Below are 14545 nucleotides of genomic sequence, written 5' to 3'. Positions count from 1 at the left end.
TAATCTCCAGAATACATGCCAAAAAACTCTTAATAGAGACCTGATCAAACTAGGGCAACAACACTCCAGGAGACACAGCAGAAACAGACAAGATTTAGAAACAAACTTCATCTCTTCTTGAACAGGGAAGCGGGTGCTGTGCAGAAGATCCACACCATTCAGACACTTCTTAGCAAGAATAAACCAGAACCTTAAGACATCAGACACCTTGGTATTGAGTGAAAAGGGGAGAGGATGAAGAGCAAGATGGTGTGCCTCACACACTGTTCTCACTGGCTGAAACACACCCTATGGACCTCCCTAGGCCCTGGTTCCCACTAGTTCCGCCTCTCAATTAGAAGGGGACTTGCCTACCCACTTTCCTAGGCCCTTTTACCTCTTCTACCATTTAGAGGCCTTCTAGCTGGAAGGTGAAGCTAAGGATCAATTGTGGTCTTTGATATCACTAAGTCAATTATAAGTGGGCTCATAAAATGTGTTTGTGTGTGTGTACAGTAATGCACATTAACCCAAATTAACCATATATACCCATGTTAATATATTTAATTTGTCAATTAAAACTAATCAACATGGACTACACAGAACAATAATAAACAGCTGTAAATTTGGGCAGGTGTTAAGGTGCATTCCCATAATCCCAGTATTCAGAAGGGAAAAGCAGCAGGACCACCCGAAGTTCAAAGCTATCTCAAAGTTGCCATTATTCTGCCTTGTGTAAGACTAAGAAAATGGAAAGGGTAACTATAGATGGGAAATATTAAATATGTATGAATACCTAGATTATGTAAAGAATACCTACAAATCAGAAGACTGACTCAATATCCAAAACTATTGAACTAACACAAGCACAGCAAAGAAACAACAGGAGAGACCACCACCACATGTCAGAGCACAGCCAGCCATGATCAGACAGTTCCTTCAGAATCAAGCCTCATTCTGCCATGTGACACAAGTCTACTACCAACTCACCCACACAAATGAAACACAAGGCACTCGCACAGAATCATCACTAGTTTCACTCACACAGCAAACATTTCAACACAAATGTCCTTCCACATGGCAGTGTGGAAACAAACTGGCATGCACACAGGCAATGCAACACTGAGAAGTATAAATAAAATACTGAACAAGCTAGGCGTGCTGTCTAGTGCCGGTATCATAGCCTTGCAGATGCTGAGGCAGGGGGATAACAATCTGATGGTTTGCCTGGAATGTACACAGTGAGCTTAAGGTCAGTCTGGGCAACTTAAGGAGACTGTACCTCAAAAAGAAAAAAGAAAAAAAAAAAAAGAAAGAGGCTAATTATACAATTTGGTGCCTGCCTAGCACTGTGAGGCCCTAAGTTCAGTGTCTAGTATTGCAAACAAAAAGCCCTACTGATCCATACAATGTGGATGACAGTTTTTGTTTTGTTGTTGTTTTTATTATTTATGTGCATTGGTGTTTTGGCATGGATGTTGGGTCCCCTGAAACTGGGAATGGAACCCAGGTCCTCTGGAAGAGCAGCCAGTGCTCTTAACTGTTGAGCCATCTCTCCAGTCCCCTTTGTTTTATTTTAAAGTATTTTATACAGTGAAAGACCTCACACACTGGAAGGGCATATATTGGAAGATTCCAGTTTTATCAAGTTTGAGTCAGAAAAACTAATCTATGGGGATAGAGTTAGAATAGGGAGGAAGTAACTAAAGTCTCCAGGATGAAGGAAATACTGCCTTCTAGATTGGTATTCCGGTTGCACACTGTAGACATTTTCTAAAACTCAACAAGACCCCATGTTCCATGAATAAAATTATAGTATATAGTCATCTCTCAGAAATGAAAACAAGATGCAAGTTCTCATACATTAAAAATAGTACCAATATGCTTAGGGGTTAGGTTTGAGCTCCACAGGAGAGCATGTAAAAAGCTATAGGTTCAATTCCTAGCACCTCAAAACCCAAAAGAACTACCACTCAACTTGGGCACAGTTTTCATAGCATCACTCTGAGCCTCAGATTTTTTTTTTTTTTAAATTAGACACGGCCTAATGTATTCATATAGCTCAGACTGGCCTTGAAGTCCTGATCCTTCTGCCTCCACCTCCCAAGTGCTAGAATTATAGCCATTTAGCCACCATGCCCAGCTGAGCCACATTTTTTTTCTCCAAAATCTTAAAATAAGCAGTTTCAACACTCTTATTAAAGCCTTAAAAAGGAGCCTATATCAAGTCTATGTTTACAGTTGTATTGGAGAAATGAATGAATCATTAAGACTACCCTCCCCCAGCCCCAGCTAAAGTTCATACCCAGGGCCCTATGTGTGCTGGGCAAGCACTAACCACTGAGCAATATTCTTCAGCCCAAGAGTTTACTTCTGAAGACAGGAAAAGGATGGTTCAGAAGGAATTTATTTAAATGTACTCATATTTATAAACACATACAAACTGCTCTTCTTAAATCCTAAGGGTATAGTCATGTAACATTTATATACAATATACCATGTGAAAACTTAAAATCTGACTTGTAAATATTTAGATTTTGTCATTTCACCTTGCAAAAGGATGGTAGGGAAGTGCTCATCAACAAACTCTACCCATAGGCCTCAACATTGTTTTAACACAGTTAAGTATGGCCACTTTAACACACATGGGAGGGAGGGGTATTTTTCCCTTTGCAAAAGATCAAACCCAGGGCCACTTGAATGCTAAGCAAATGCTGTGTCCCTGAGCTACATCCCCAACCCAATAATATTTGCACTTTGAACCCTAAGTTAAAAAAAAAAAACAAAAAAAACAGCAGGGCGTTGGTGGCACACGCCTTTAATCCCAGCACTCGGGAGGCAGAGGCAGGTGGATCTCTGTCAGTTCGAGGCCAGCGTGGTCTCCAGAGCGAGTGCCAGGATAGGCTCCAAAGCTACACAGAGAAACCCTGTCTCAAAAAAAAAAAAAAAAAAAAAAAAACTCTCCCCCCCAAAAAAAACCCAAAACAAAACAACAACAAAAAAGACAAAAAACAAAAACAACTTTGATCATAAATCTCACAAAACTTTACACTTACTGTTTAGAATGGAAGGCCGAAAGCACAGAGCCCTCTGCTGACAATGGTTGTGTGACTACACCACAAACCTCTGAAAGCACTGAAAATGGTATCGTTCACAATCTGCCATGATCCTTATTAGAAAAAACCAACAAGGGGCTGGAGAGATGTCTCAGGGGTAAAGAGCACTGACTGTTTTTCCAGAGGTCCTGAGTTCAATTTCCCAGCAACCACATGGTGGCTCACAACCATCTGTAATGAGATCTGGTGGCCTCTTCTGGCATGCACTGTATACATGATAAATAAATAAATCTTAAAAAAAAAAAAAAAAGAAAAAATCCAACAAAACTATTATTTTGAATCTGGGATTTGCTATCTAATATTCTTTAATATTCAAAGTATGAGACATTTGGGTGGATCAGTACATTTAACACATTTTAAAATACTAACTGCCAAATACCAACTATGGCTAATTCTTAATGGTCAATCATATTCACTCATCCTGTCCTCCTTACTGACAAAGTCCTGCTTTATCTGGTGCTGTAACATACAGGGTAACACAGAGTGACGACACTTTCTTTTCTTCCTTTGCCCTCATGCAGGCTAGCATAGCTGTACAATTCTATTCTAGCAGACGACATGAGTATAACTCTAATAGGTAAGCTGTTACCCAATAAGAGAGATACAGACTCAGCTAGTACACGGCTCTTGTCCTTTGCACTTTCCCTCTTTTCTGAATTCAGAGACAGTGGCTGGTGATACAGCAACCACCTTGTCACTTGAGGACTGAAGACAAACTAAAGGTGGACTGGACAAGAGACAGTATTCTTGGAAAACAAAACCAACCATGAACAGCCCATTACCAAACTGCCTATAGTAAAAGAAAACAAAATTAACTCAATTGTTAAACTTCTGTTTACATACAGACCTGCACAACCCTATACAGGGGTTAACACACAAAATGAGAAAGACGGCTACAATTACAAATAGATCAATGAATAAAAACTAATTCAAAAAGCCACCACAGAAATCATACCTTGGTAATAGTATTTAGTTTTATGCCACAACGGTAAGTTCTTGCCATGTGTGGAGTAAGCTGGATTTCCTTGGTAAGCTGTCTCCACTTTCCACATTCTGGTTTTGTGCACTGAACCTACATGAGAAATCAAGGCAAGATCAATAAGCTGCCTACCCTTGAACTATTGCATCTACTCTCCACTCACTGCACTGCTGTCTCTGTATGAATGGACCTGTAAGAATTGAACGTGGGACTTTGTGCCTGGTAGGAACCTACGTTAGCATTCAGGTACATCCCCAAACCCCTTATCTCGCATTTTTTTTTTCCTTTCCCTGGCTTCACCATACCCATTCTGACGTGATCAATTTCTGATTCAATGCTAGCTCAGGCAACAGGGTAATGAAAAAGTTTTGAAAACTTAATCTGGAAAATTTTCTGGCTCAAGCCCAAGGAAATAATGAATTAAATTTAGATACTATTACTCAAAAAGTATGGACATGCAATGTAAATTGTGATATCCTGGCCCAGGTTCTAGGTCACTGAAAGGATGAGAAATTGATTAAATTCAAATCAAGCCAGGCAATGCAGTTCTTCATACTGTACCCATGTTAACTTCTCAGTCTGACAACAGTAAAAAAAATCTATGAAAGCATGACCTCAGATTTGACAATGAGTTCCAAGCAGGGACCAAGATACAATGGAAACATAGATAAACTGAAATTTATCAGAACTATGTGATCCCTGCAAAGGAAAAACCACCTGAAGAAAAAATATCTGCAATCACAGAGATGATGAGGGTTTTATATCCAGAATGTTTAAGTCATTCTTACAAGAAAAAGCCCAACTTGAAAATGAGCAGAGTTGCATATTTGCAAATGGTCAAACAGCACCAGCATTGAGGAACTAAAATACAAAACCACAGTGAATCACCTCTTCACCACCCAGACAGCAAGCATTATAAAATACAAACAAAAGTTGATAAGGATGAAGACAGGAGGGTCAGGAGTTCAAAATCACCCTTAACCACTTAGCAAGTTCGAAACCAGTTTGCTCTACATGAGACCAATTTCAAAAAAGGCAAAAATAGTGGGATGTGGTGGCACATGCCTTTAATCCCAGCACTAGAGAGGCAGAAGCAGACGGTCTCTAAGTTTGAAGAAAGCCTTGCTCTATACAATGAGTTCCAGGCCAGCCAAGGCTACATAGTGAGACTCCTCTCTCAAACAACAAAAATCCCAAACCAAAAAGAGTTGGTAATAGTTTGGAGAAATCTGACCCCATGCACTGTAAACTACAATGAAAAGTAAAGAATGAAATGAGAAGAGTTTAGAGACTCAGGGCGTTAAAGCCCAGCTTTTCAGAAGCATGGCAAGTGCAAGGCCTCTTGGGCAACTTAGCAAGCCCTGGCTCAAAATAAAAAGGAGGAGTGTTGGGAATGTACATTTGTAGTATAGCACATGGCCTAGCAAGCTCAAGATCCTGGGTTCATATGCCAGGACCACCAAAAACTATACAACCACAGAATGACCATATGGCCCCCTCCTAAGGTATACATGCCCGAGGAACTGTAGAAACCCTGTTCATACTAGCTGAAATATGAAACAACCCAAGTGTCCATCAAAAGATGGGTGGATAACTTAAGGCCAGATGGCAGTGTGTGGCACTACTTTCTTCCTTAGACTACACTGACTTAACAAAGATTTCTGCAAAATTTCAAAGTATTTGCTTTAATAAGTCTATAAATAACACAAGAAAGACTTCCTGCAAGGCAATATTGTTACCATAGCTGATGCTTTCAGCTCTGTGGTGCACTAGGGCAGCAGTGTCCCTTCTTACCCAGTAGGGCAGCTGCTGGTCTGCCATGAATGCCTTGACGCTTGGCTCTGTTTTGCCATTGCTGGTCCACACTCTTTTCCATGCAGAGTATTTGTCATATCCATCTTTGTGGCTGGAAACCATTCAAAAAAAAAAAAAAAAAAAAAAGTCAACCTACAGGTTAAGTTGTAGTTTTCAGACTCAACTTTGATCAGATTTACATAAAAGACTTCACTATTCTTAGACAAGACAGAGGCATGTTACAATGGCATGCCTACAACAGGCTAGCAGGAGGAACATGCTCTGGACAGTGTAGATCTATAACAAAATAAGGGCAGTGTCCTAGATGGTGGAAAACTTATTAACGTTCAGGGTAAATCCTATAGCAACCACTAAAATTTTATCAAGAAATGAAACAACATCATAAAACATTCAATTAAAACCAGAAGAAAAAAAGAATACAGAAAACCACTAGTAAAAGCCAAAGCAAGGCTGAGTGGCATGAGCCTATATAATCCCAGCCACTCAGGATGGAGGCGCAAGCTCAAGTCCCACGTGGGCTATGAAAAAAATAAAAGAAGATGGCTGCCCAGTGCTCTGCTGGCCCCTCCCAGATTTCTGCACCCTATCATCTATGCACTGTGAAAGCACAGCAGTGTGGTTGAGCTCCCTAGAACTTACATACACCTAACCTGTGTCATGGCAGACACATACACCTGCACACATACCAACTTAGGCCCCATTTCTCACTCTTGTTTCATACATGCACACACTGTATATTGATCACACCGCTGTTGTTGCCCTTCTTGCCATCATTAACCCCTAAGCTCTGGACAATTTTGCTTCTGCGTTTATCTGACGCACACCTATGTGATTTTGTTATCTATATAAAATCTAGGAACCACAAATGAGAAAGTATGTGTATTTGATAATTATCTTTCAGAATTTGTCTTAATTTGACCAATATCAGTATCTCCAGTTACATCCATTTTCCCATAAATAACCTGACTTCATTCTGAATGTGTCTATTTCCCCATGCATTCCTGTTTCTGGATACCCAGGTTCAGCCACTGTACATAGTGCCTACAGCACTGAATTTCTGGTCACATTTCCCGTCATCACAGGCATTGGATGACTCAGTAACTCACTAAGCCCATTAAGGTTTAGGTTTGTGACCGTCCTCCCCAGGCCCCATCACATCCCTCCACCACAGAGATGTCGGTGAACAAACCTTCTGTAGTAGTGGTCAAAGCATTCATTACAGAAATGTTCCCCACAGGAAAGGTGATACCATCGAGAGGTGTAGCCATTTTTGGCACATCTGAAAAGAGCAGAATCGTGCAGCTTTAGTAACAAAGACTCTTCTTCTCACTCATTCTCATTTAACCAGCCCATTTTGCAGTATCTCCACTCTAATAGCTAGGGGCTAACAAGGGAAGCTAGAATGCGTTGAAAGGTCATAGGGGCTGAGAGTCCCTGAACTGCAATGCTTGGGATCAAAACCGTTTTAGATTTCAGTTGTTCTGTGGGTTTTAGAATGCTTGCACCATACACAGTGAGATGGGAGAGGGATGGGACCCAACATGCACAAACATAAAGGTTATTGACACTCAATAGCTTTAAAGTTAAGCATTTTAGATTTCAGATTGCAGGCATGCTTACTACCTCAGGTACAGTGACAATACAGGCCAGCCACATGTAACCTCAATGGCTGCCTGAGGCACTGGAGTCCAACCAAGGCTCAAGCGTGAATGGTGTTTCCTGAGGCTGCATGTGTGTGAGAAGGCTGTGATAACATCTGAGCAGCTGCAAGCTTGACAGCAGACAAACAGTACAGCAGCTGATGGCACAGCACAATGACAAGTCACGGCACCATCCACATGTCCAACTTTATGTGCAGAGCCAAATGGATTTCATTTGCTCAAATTTTATTGACTCTTCAGCCATTACTGAAGATTTTTTTTTAATAGAATTAAAAAGAAGCCCTAACTATGTTGCAACAATCAAAAATAGTGAGACTATAGCTGGGGCTGTATGTTTTAGGGTTTCGTTTTTGTTTTGAGGCAGGGTCTCTCTGGCACTCGAGGCAGGCATACAGTTTGCTGTGTAATTGAGGAAGACCTTGAATTAACTACAGTGCTCCTGCCTCCATTTCCCAAGTGTTAGGATGACTAAGCGTGTGCTGGCATGTCCACTTTTCAGAGTACTGGGATGGAATCTAGTTCCTGGTACATGCTAGCATGTACATGTACTGCAACTCAGCTACCTCACCCCCAGCTCTGCAGTTTCTGAGACCTGCACAAGAATATGGAAGAGGCTGGCATGCTACACGAAGTAAATAAAAACATACACGGAAGCTTGAGTCTGTGACATCCTATGCCCCGAACCTCAAGCCCCAGGACCAACACAGCGATGGCTGGGTGCATTTGAGGACACTGTTATGGTGCAGCTGATCTGGATATGATCTCTCCCACTAGGCTAGATACAACCACAGAGTGTTGAGGAAGCTGTGGTGTGTAGTGACTGTCTAAGCAGTCAGAATTAGCAGGTTACAATTCCTGCAGTTGTCTTTAGGAAGAGTAGCATGAAGAATGCCATTCCCACAAAGCACATTCTCATGGGCAGATGCACAAGGCCAAGGTAGCCCTTCAAACAAACCTTTCAGAAGCACTTGCAAAGCACACCGGATACATTGCTGTACAGCCTGCCTTTTCACATTTCCTGTACTTCTTTTCCAATGAACCGTCTTCATCCTCATCTGTGATCTCTACTGCTTTCTTCTTTGCCTACAGAGAATCAGCTGAGGTCAAGATTTCACTAGTAGACAAAGGTTGATGGCGACAGAAGGTTTGCTGCCAAGGTCATGTGAGTTGGAAGTTCTAAATGCCATTATGTTTGTAGCATTAGGGATAAAAACATGCGTGCCAGGCAAACATTACCAACTGAGCTACATCCACAGCTCCACAAGTTCTAAATGTGAAGGTCACCAGCATCCTGGCAATAGGCTGTGGTTGGCCAGTGCAACAGCTTGTATAAATAACGCACTGTCTCACTAGAGGACCTGGAACCTTAATGATAGGTAGGCTCAGAACTAACATCCACATGAACTTTTCTTAAGGGAAAAACTGATGGTCAAGATAATCAAGTCATTCTTGGGGACTGAAGAGATGGCTCAGCAGTTAAGAGCACTTGCTGCTCTTTAGAGGACTCAGGTTTGGTTCCCAGCACCCACACAGCTGCTTACAACTACAGAATACCCTCTTTTTGCGGATACTAGGCAAGCATAAGGTATATACACATGCAGGTAGGCAAAATGTTCATACACATAAGATAAAAAATCTTTTTAAAAACTCATTTACAAATTAAGAATTCTTTTCCTTCACTTAAAACAGTTAAATCTTTCAATGTGGAAGATTTAAAAAGCTAAAGGAAAAAAATCTGAAGAATTAGAGCACTGGACTTTTATTAAATACTTTACAAGAAACAAACCTACCAACATCACTCAAGCAATAACAAGCTCAAGTCCAAATTCCCTTGAATGGCATCCAAGCCAGGCATGACCTGGCCTCAGAGTCCCATTCTGGAAGCAGCTACCCCCAGCTGTGATTCTCCCATCATCTCCTGGTGATCCACAGTCTCTTTATCCTCCAGTTCCTGCTGCACACACTATGAGCTCCTCCACAGACAGAACACAAGGACTGGGGCTGTGTCGGTGCAGCTCTAACTCTGCACGCCCCATCAAACCCGTGTCCTTGCGTGTACTCCTTGCGTGCACAGGTACAGTACCTGCCTCCCGGAGCTCCTCAAGGGCAGGCTATCTGCAGAAAGCTCCAAAGAACCTCTCTTCCTTGCTCTCCCTCGAGGTGTTGCCATTGTTTTGGAAAATCTGAGGTGGGGGGGGTGGGGGGGAAGATAAACCATTAAATTATTAGCATCTTTAGTATCTGCTGATATTTCAAGCCACTGTCGTGAAGGGATTAGCTGAGTATAAAACCCCCACTTCTAGTTAATAAACCTCCTGATGCCTGTGTTGTCATGTATAAAATGAGAACAAGTCAAGCATGCTAGTATGCGCCTGTAAGCCTTGAACTTGGGAGGTAGAGGCAGGAGAAGCAGAAGTTCCGAATCATCCTCTGCCTTGTTGGTTTCTGTTACAGCACCTCCCCCTAACTATGTCTTGTTAGGGTTTCCTCAATCTAGATGTCTTACTATAAAACGTACTCATTTCTTCTTAGTACAAGTTAACAAATACCAGGCACTATACAGGAATACTCCTTCATAGAATACAAGAATCTGGATTAGATAAAAGCACTATTATCTTCTACTAGACAAATCTTAAGAACTTTCAAACTAGTCTGTTAGCAGCATGGCTAGACAAGCATTAAGAACAAACATCTAGCTGGGTGTGGCCACTCATGCCTGCAATTCCACTGGAGAAGGATACGGTGGTATGAGGACTGGAAATTCATAGCTAGCTTCAGCTGCATAGTGAGTTCAAGGCCAGTAGAGACACTGTCTCAAAACCAAGGAAAAAAAAAACAAAACCCTACATCTATAAATTAGTCATCGAAACGATGGAAGATTATGAGCTATTAGAAAATATTCAGTAAGAAAAATGCTTAGGGTAAATAATGACATCAGGATCTTTAATTGTTCACCTTTCCTATCATGCTACCTTACACACACCAAATGGAGGAGTGAAAAATAGGTAGGACATCTGTACGGATCAGTGACGTGGAAGCAGAAAGTGGCACCACAGAAGTCAGTAACCTTAAGTCACACCATGGTAACTTTGGAGAAAGTTTGAAGATCTTGTAATACTCAGTTTCCATTTGTAAGTTATAATCATGTCCACAAGACCAATTCTCATTAATTATTAACATTACATGGAAACTCTTACATCCACACTGAGAAATTACAACATCAATACTGTGGGCAGTTTAACTTCATTACTTTCTTAAAGCCAGCATAATGCTACCTACAAACACATTAACCCCTATGTATTCTAAGATGCAGAATACTATTTTTTTAAAGAGGCGGGTTTTTTGTTGTTGTTGTTGTTTTTTCTTTATGTTTATATGCTGGGAGGGGGGCACATACCACAGCACAAATGTGGAGGTCAGAGGTCAGCCAGTAGTCTCCTTTTCCCATGTGGGTTCCAGGGATCAAACTCAGGGAATTAGGCTTGGCAGCAAAAGCCGTTTACCTGCCGCTCCATCTCCTTGCCTTACTGGCCCAAGTGGTGAGTGGAGGATGCTAACAGTTTAGTTCAATGATAAAAGACAAACTTGGTATTCATGAGACCCTGAATTAAATTCCCCAACACAAAAATAAAATCAGTCCTATGAACTCCACTATACTGATAAAGTATTAATACAATCTACTTTCAATTATTGTTACCTAATGGCTTTCTGAGCCTGGTGGTGGTGGTGCATGCCTTTAATTCCAGCCCTCAGGAGACAGAGGTAGGTGGGTTTCTGAGTTCGAGGCCAGCCTGGTCCACAGAGCAAGATCCAAGACGGGATACACAGAAAAATCCTGTCTCAAAAACAACAACAACAACAAAGGGCTTTCCAGATTCCATCTGCACTTCTTAAAATTAACTTATTTTATGCAGCACTGTAGGGGCAAGCTACACCTACCACCGAGCTATACATCCCATGTCTCATTTGTACTTCTAAAAAGGATGTCCAACTTAACCATTCACATAAATAAAATTTTCACATACATAAAAATACATAACTTTCTTTACATGTAAAACATGTATTCTGAATTCACAAAATGGCCACAAATAGAATATGTAAATATTCTATCTTCATGAAGCCTAGTTAGTATATGCAAGTATTGCAGCAAAAACACCTGAAGCTCAATGTGAGGTTCAGAAACATAAGAAATTAGCCTTAATTCATGCAACACTGAACATAAGCCAGAAATGCATGGCTCCTAATAATGTCAAGCATGGTTTCCAGAAATTTCAAGGTTTTCCACCTATACAGTGGAAAACGGGCATCAAGAAACGTCTGAAGCGACGAGCACCCTGCGGAGCTAGTAAATGTGACTGGAAGTTTCTAAGGCAGTACATCTTCCCCTTAATTGTACAATTAGAGCAGCATGCTCCCAGTCTCCTAATCTGCATTCCCACTGTTGCTTAGGCCTCAGGTCTTCCTAACAAAAAAGGGAAAATAATCCGAGATGGAAGTCTGCAAACTGTGCTTTAAGATATACTCTTAGGAATAAAGTGTTATTAAAACAGACAAGTATAATGAATGCTTTCCCACCAGGTTTGATGGTTAGTTAGGATGGGGTTTTACATGGAGGCCTGGCTACTCTTAACTCTTGACAATCCTCCTGCCTCTGTCTCCAGAATGCGGGGGTTACAAGTGGGAAGCACCACACACAGCTGCTCCCTCCCACCTGGTTCTTCAGGAAAGATACCCAATGAAACAGGATTTGCTCCGTTGCTCCCTCCCACCTGGTTCTTCAGGAAAGAAATCCAATGAAACAGGATCTGTTTTGTGGTCAATAGTTTACAAGCCCATTTCTTCCTAATTTTCAAAGCAGAGTCTTAGTTTTCTTTTGATTAAGAAAAAGACAAAAATATACAAGCGAAATAAGTCAATATTTAGAATTGTTTAAGTAACTCCTAGGTGTTCTGAATGTAGCTTATTCAAGAGTTTAAACACCAAAATATAATTCATAAAAACATGAATTCAAAAGAATCCAAAATGGAGTAAAAATTCACGGCAGAGGCAGCGTTATTTCTAAGAACAAAGCAAACCACTAGAAACTTCGTTAAAAAACTGAAATCCCCTTGGGTCACTTAAAATAAGGCAACTAGGCACTTCATATTCCCATGTCATCTGAGTTTCAGAAATACGGACTCAGTGCTATAATTTAATATTGAATACCCAATCCAACAATTCAATTCTGAATTCCCTATTGTCCCGTGTCTTTTCTTGACTCTTCCCTGTCTGGAAGACAATTATTAATGGGAATTCTCTCATGTACCTTCAAGAAGAAAACCTCAGAAAGGCTTTCACCACAATATATTTTGTAAACATTCAAAGCAGATGTGGCCGGCTCTGTCTGTATTCCAGCAGGGAGGCTGAGGCAGGAGGTTGGGGAGGATGACTAGCCAACACCTTGAGTTGTGCCTGTGTTAACTGATGGATTCCCCACACCAGGCGTGGTCTGTGGCGTGCTCAAGGACTTGGGCCTCCGTCGTTGGGTTCCAGATCACTTAACCCCAACTTTCTGCAGCTGGGCCTGCTTCTGCCTTCCTCGCTCACGTGCCAGCTGAGAGGACTAACAGTCACCCAGACCGGACTTAACAGTGTGCATCCCAGGGGAGGCTCCCCGGGAGCTCTCAGGGCAGCTGCGCAAGGTACCCGCTACACCTGCAAACGGGAGCGGCGCCTCGCTGCCCCAGGTGGGGAGCCTGGCGTGGGGTCCCTCCCCCTGGCCGCGGGGCTGCCCACTGCCCCGGATGCGAGCCCAGCGTGGGGTTTCTCCTCCAGGCTCGGGGCTCCCCACCGCCCCGAGTGGGAAGGGAAGCCTGGGGCCCCTCCTCCTGCCGTGGGGATACCCCGCCGCCCTGAGTGGGGAGGGCGGTCTGGAGTTCCTCCTCCCGGCTGCGGGGTTCCCACGGCCCAGGCTAGGAGCACAGCCTAGGGACCCTCCTCCCGGCTACGGGGCTCCCACGGCCGTGAGAGGGAACGCGGTCTAGAGCCTCTCTTCACGCCTGGGGGTGGGGTCCCACCGCCCCGAAGCCCCCCTGGAACAGCGGGGTCCCTGTTCCAGGCTAAGGGGTTCCTACGGCCCGGGTGGGAGCACAGAATGGAGTCCCGCCTCCGTGCTGAGGGGGCTCCTAGGGCCCTGGGTGGAATCCCAGGGAGAGGCCCCTCCTCCCGGTTGCGGGGTTCCCATAGCCCCGGGTGGGAACCCAGCCTGCGGTCCCCTCCCCCGGTTTGGGTCTGGAGACGGCGCCAGCCTGCCAGGTGCAGCCGCCGCCGCCCCAACTCACCTCCGGCCGGCCGAGGCGCAAGCGCTCCCGCAGGGAAAGCCCGCAGCCCAGCGCGGGAAGCCCCGGCTCGCTCTCACAGGGTCGCCCGCGCCACCCCTTCCAGACGCGGGACGCCGGGGAGCCCTGGGGAACGCGCGCGCCTCCCGCCCGGGCTCGCCCCACCACCGGCCGCTTTGTGCGGCGCTGTCACCCGAAACCCGCCGCCACCCCCAGGCGCGCCCGCGGAGTCGCTAGTCCCTACCTCAGAGCGCTGGCCAGGCGGCACAGGCTGCCCCGGGCTGCACCGGACCGAGGGATCCGCACCAGCAGCTGCAACAGCTCGGCCCCCGCCGCCGCTGCCGCCGCCGCCGCCGCTGCCGCGCCGCCGCCGCCGCCGCTTCCGCCCCTATCACGGCGTGACCCGGAGTGGGAGGAGCTCGCAGGCCCAGGGAGTGGGCGGGGCCAGGCGCTCGCCCCGCCCCGGCCATTTCCGCCACTGCGCAAACTCCGCACCTGTGGGGGCGAAGCCTACGCGCTCTGGGTGGAGCCCTTGCGCCGGGGGGGTGGAGGGGAATCGAGGCTTTGGTTTGGGGGCGGGGCCTGAGTGGCCGGGGCGGGGTCTTTGTGTCAGAGGCGGGGTCAATATGACCTAGGAAGGGCCTGAGTGTCTTAGGCGTGGTCTGGCGTGCGGAGGCG

At 44.4% G+C, this 14545-nt stretch overlaps 1 protein-coding gene across 4 annotated transcripts in view; it reads right to left on the bottom strand.

Annotated features, from left to right (window-relative positions):
• Nucleotides 1-14231, bottom strand: part of Kdm1b (lysine demethylase 1B) — a 41826-nt gene extending 27595 nt beyond the window's left edge. For 2 of the 4 annotated variants that reach the window (XM_027409989.2, XM_027409992.2), the window contains exons 1-6: nt 14112-14231; nt 9634-9733; nt 8506-8633; nt 7079-7168; nt 5869-5980; nt 4051-4167 (exon numbers count right to left, since the gene is read on the bottom strand). In XM_027409989.2, the coding sequence (XP_027265790.1) occupies nt 4051-4167; nt 5869-5980; nt 7079-7168; nt 8506-8633; nt 9634-9720 (534 nt within the window). In that variant the 5' untranslated portion in view covers nt 9721-9733; nt 14112-14231. Of the gene's footprint in view, nt 1-4050; nt 4168-5868; nt 5981-7078; nt 7169-8505; nt 8634-9633; nt 9734-10947; nt 11104-11247; nt 11301-14111 lie in introns of those variants that run through there. The other 2 variants (XM_027409991.2, XM_027409990.2) reach the window with 2 other exon arrangements.
• Nucleotides 14232-14545: the final 314 nt, after the last annotated feature.

Source organism: Cricetulus griseus, chromosome 3 (genome assembly GCF_003668045.3).
Source record: "Cricetulus griseus strain 17A/GY chromosome 3, alternate assembly CriGri-PICRH-1.0, whole genome shotgun sequence".
Lineage (NCBI taxonomy): Eukaryota > Metazoa > Chordata > Mammalia > Rodentia > Cricetidae > Cricetulus > Cricetulus griseus.
This window is presented reverse-complemented; position numbering and strand designations above follow the sequence as displayed.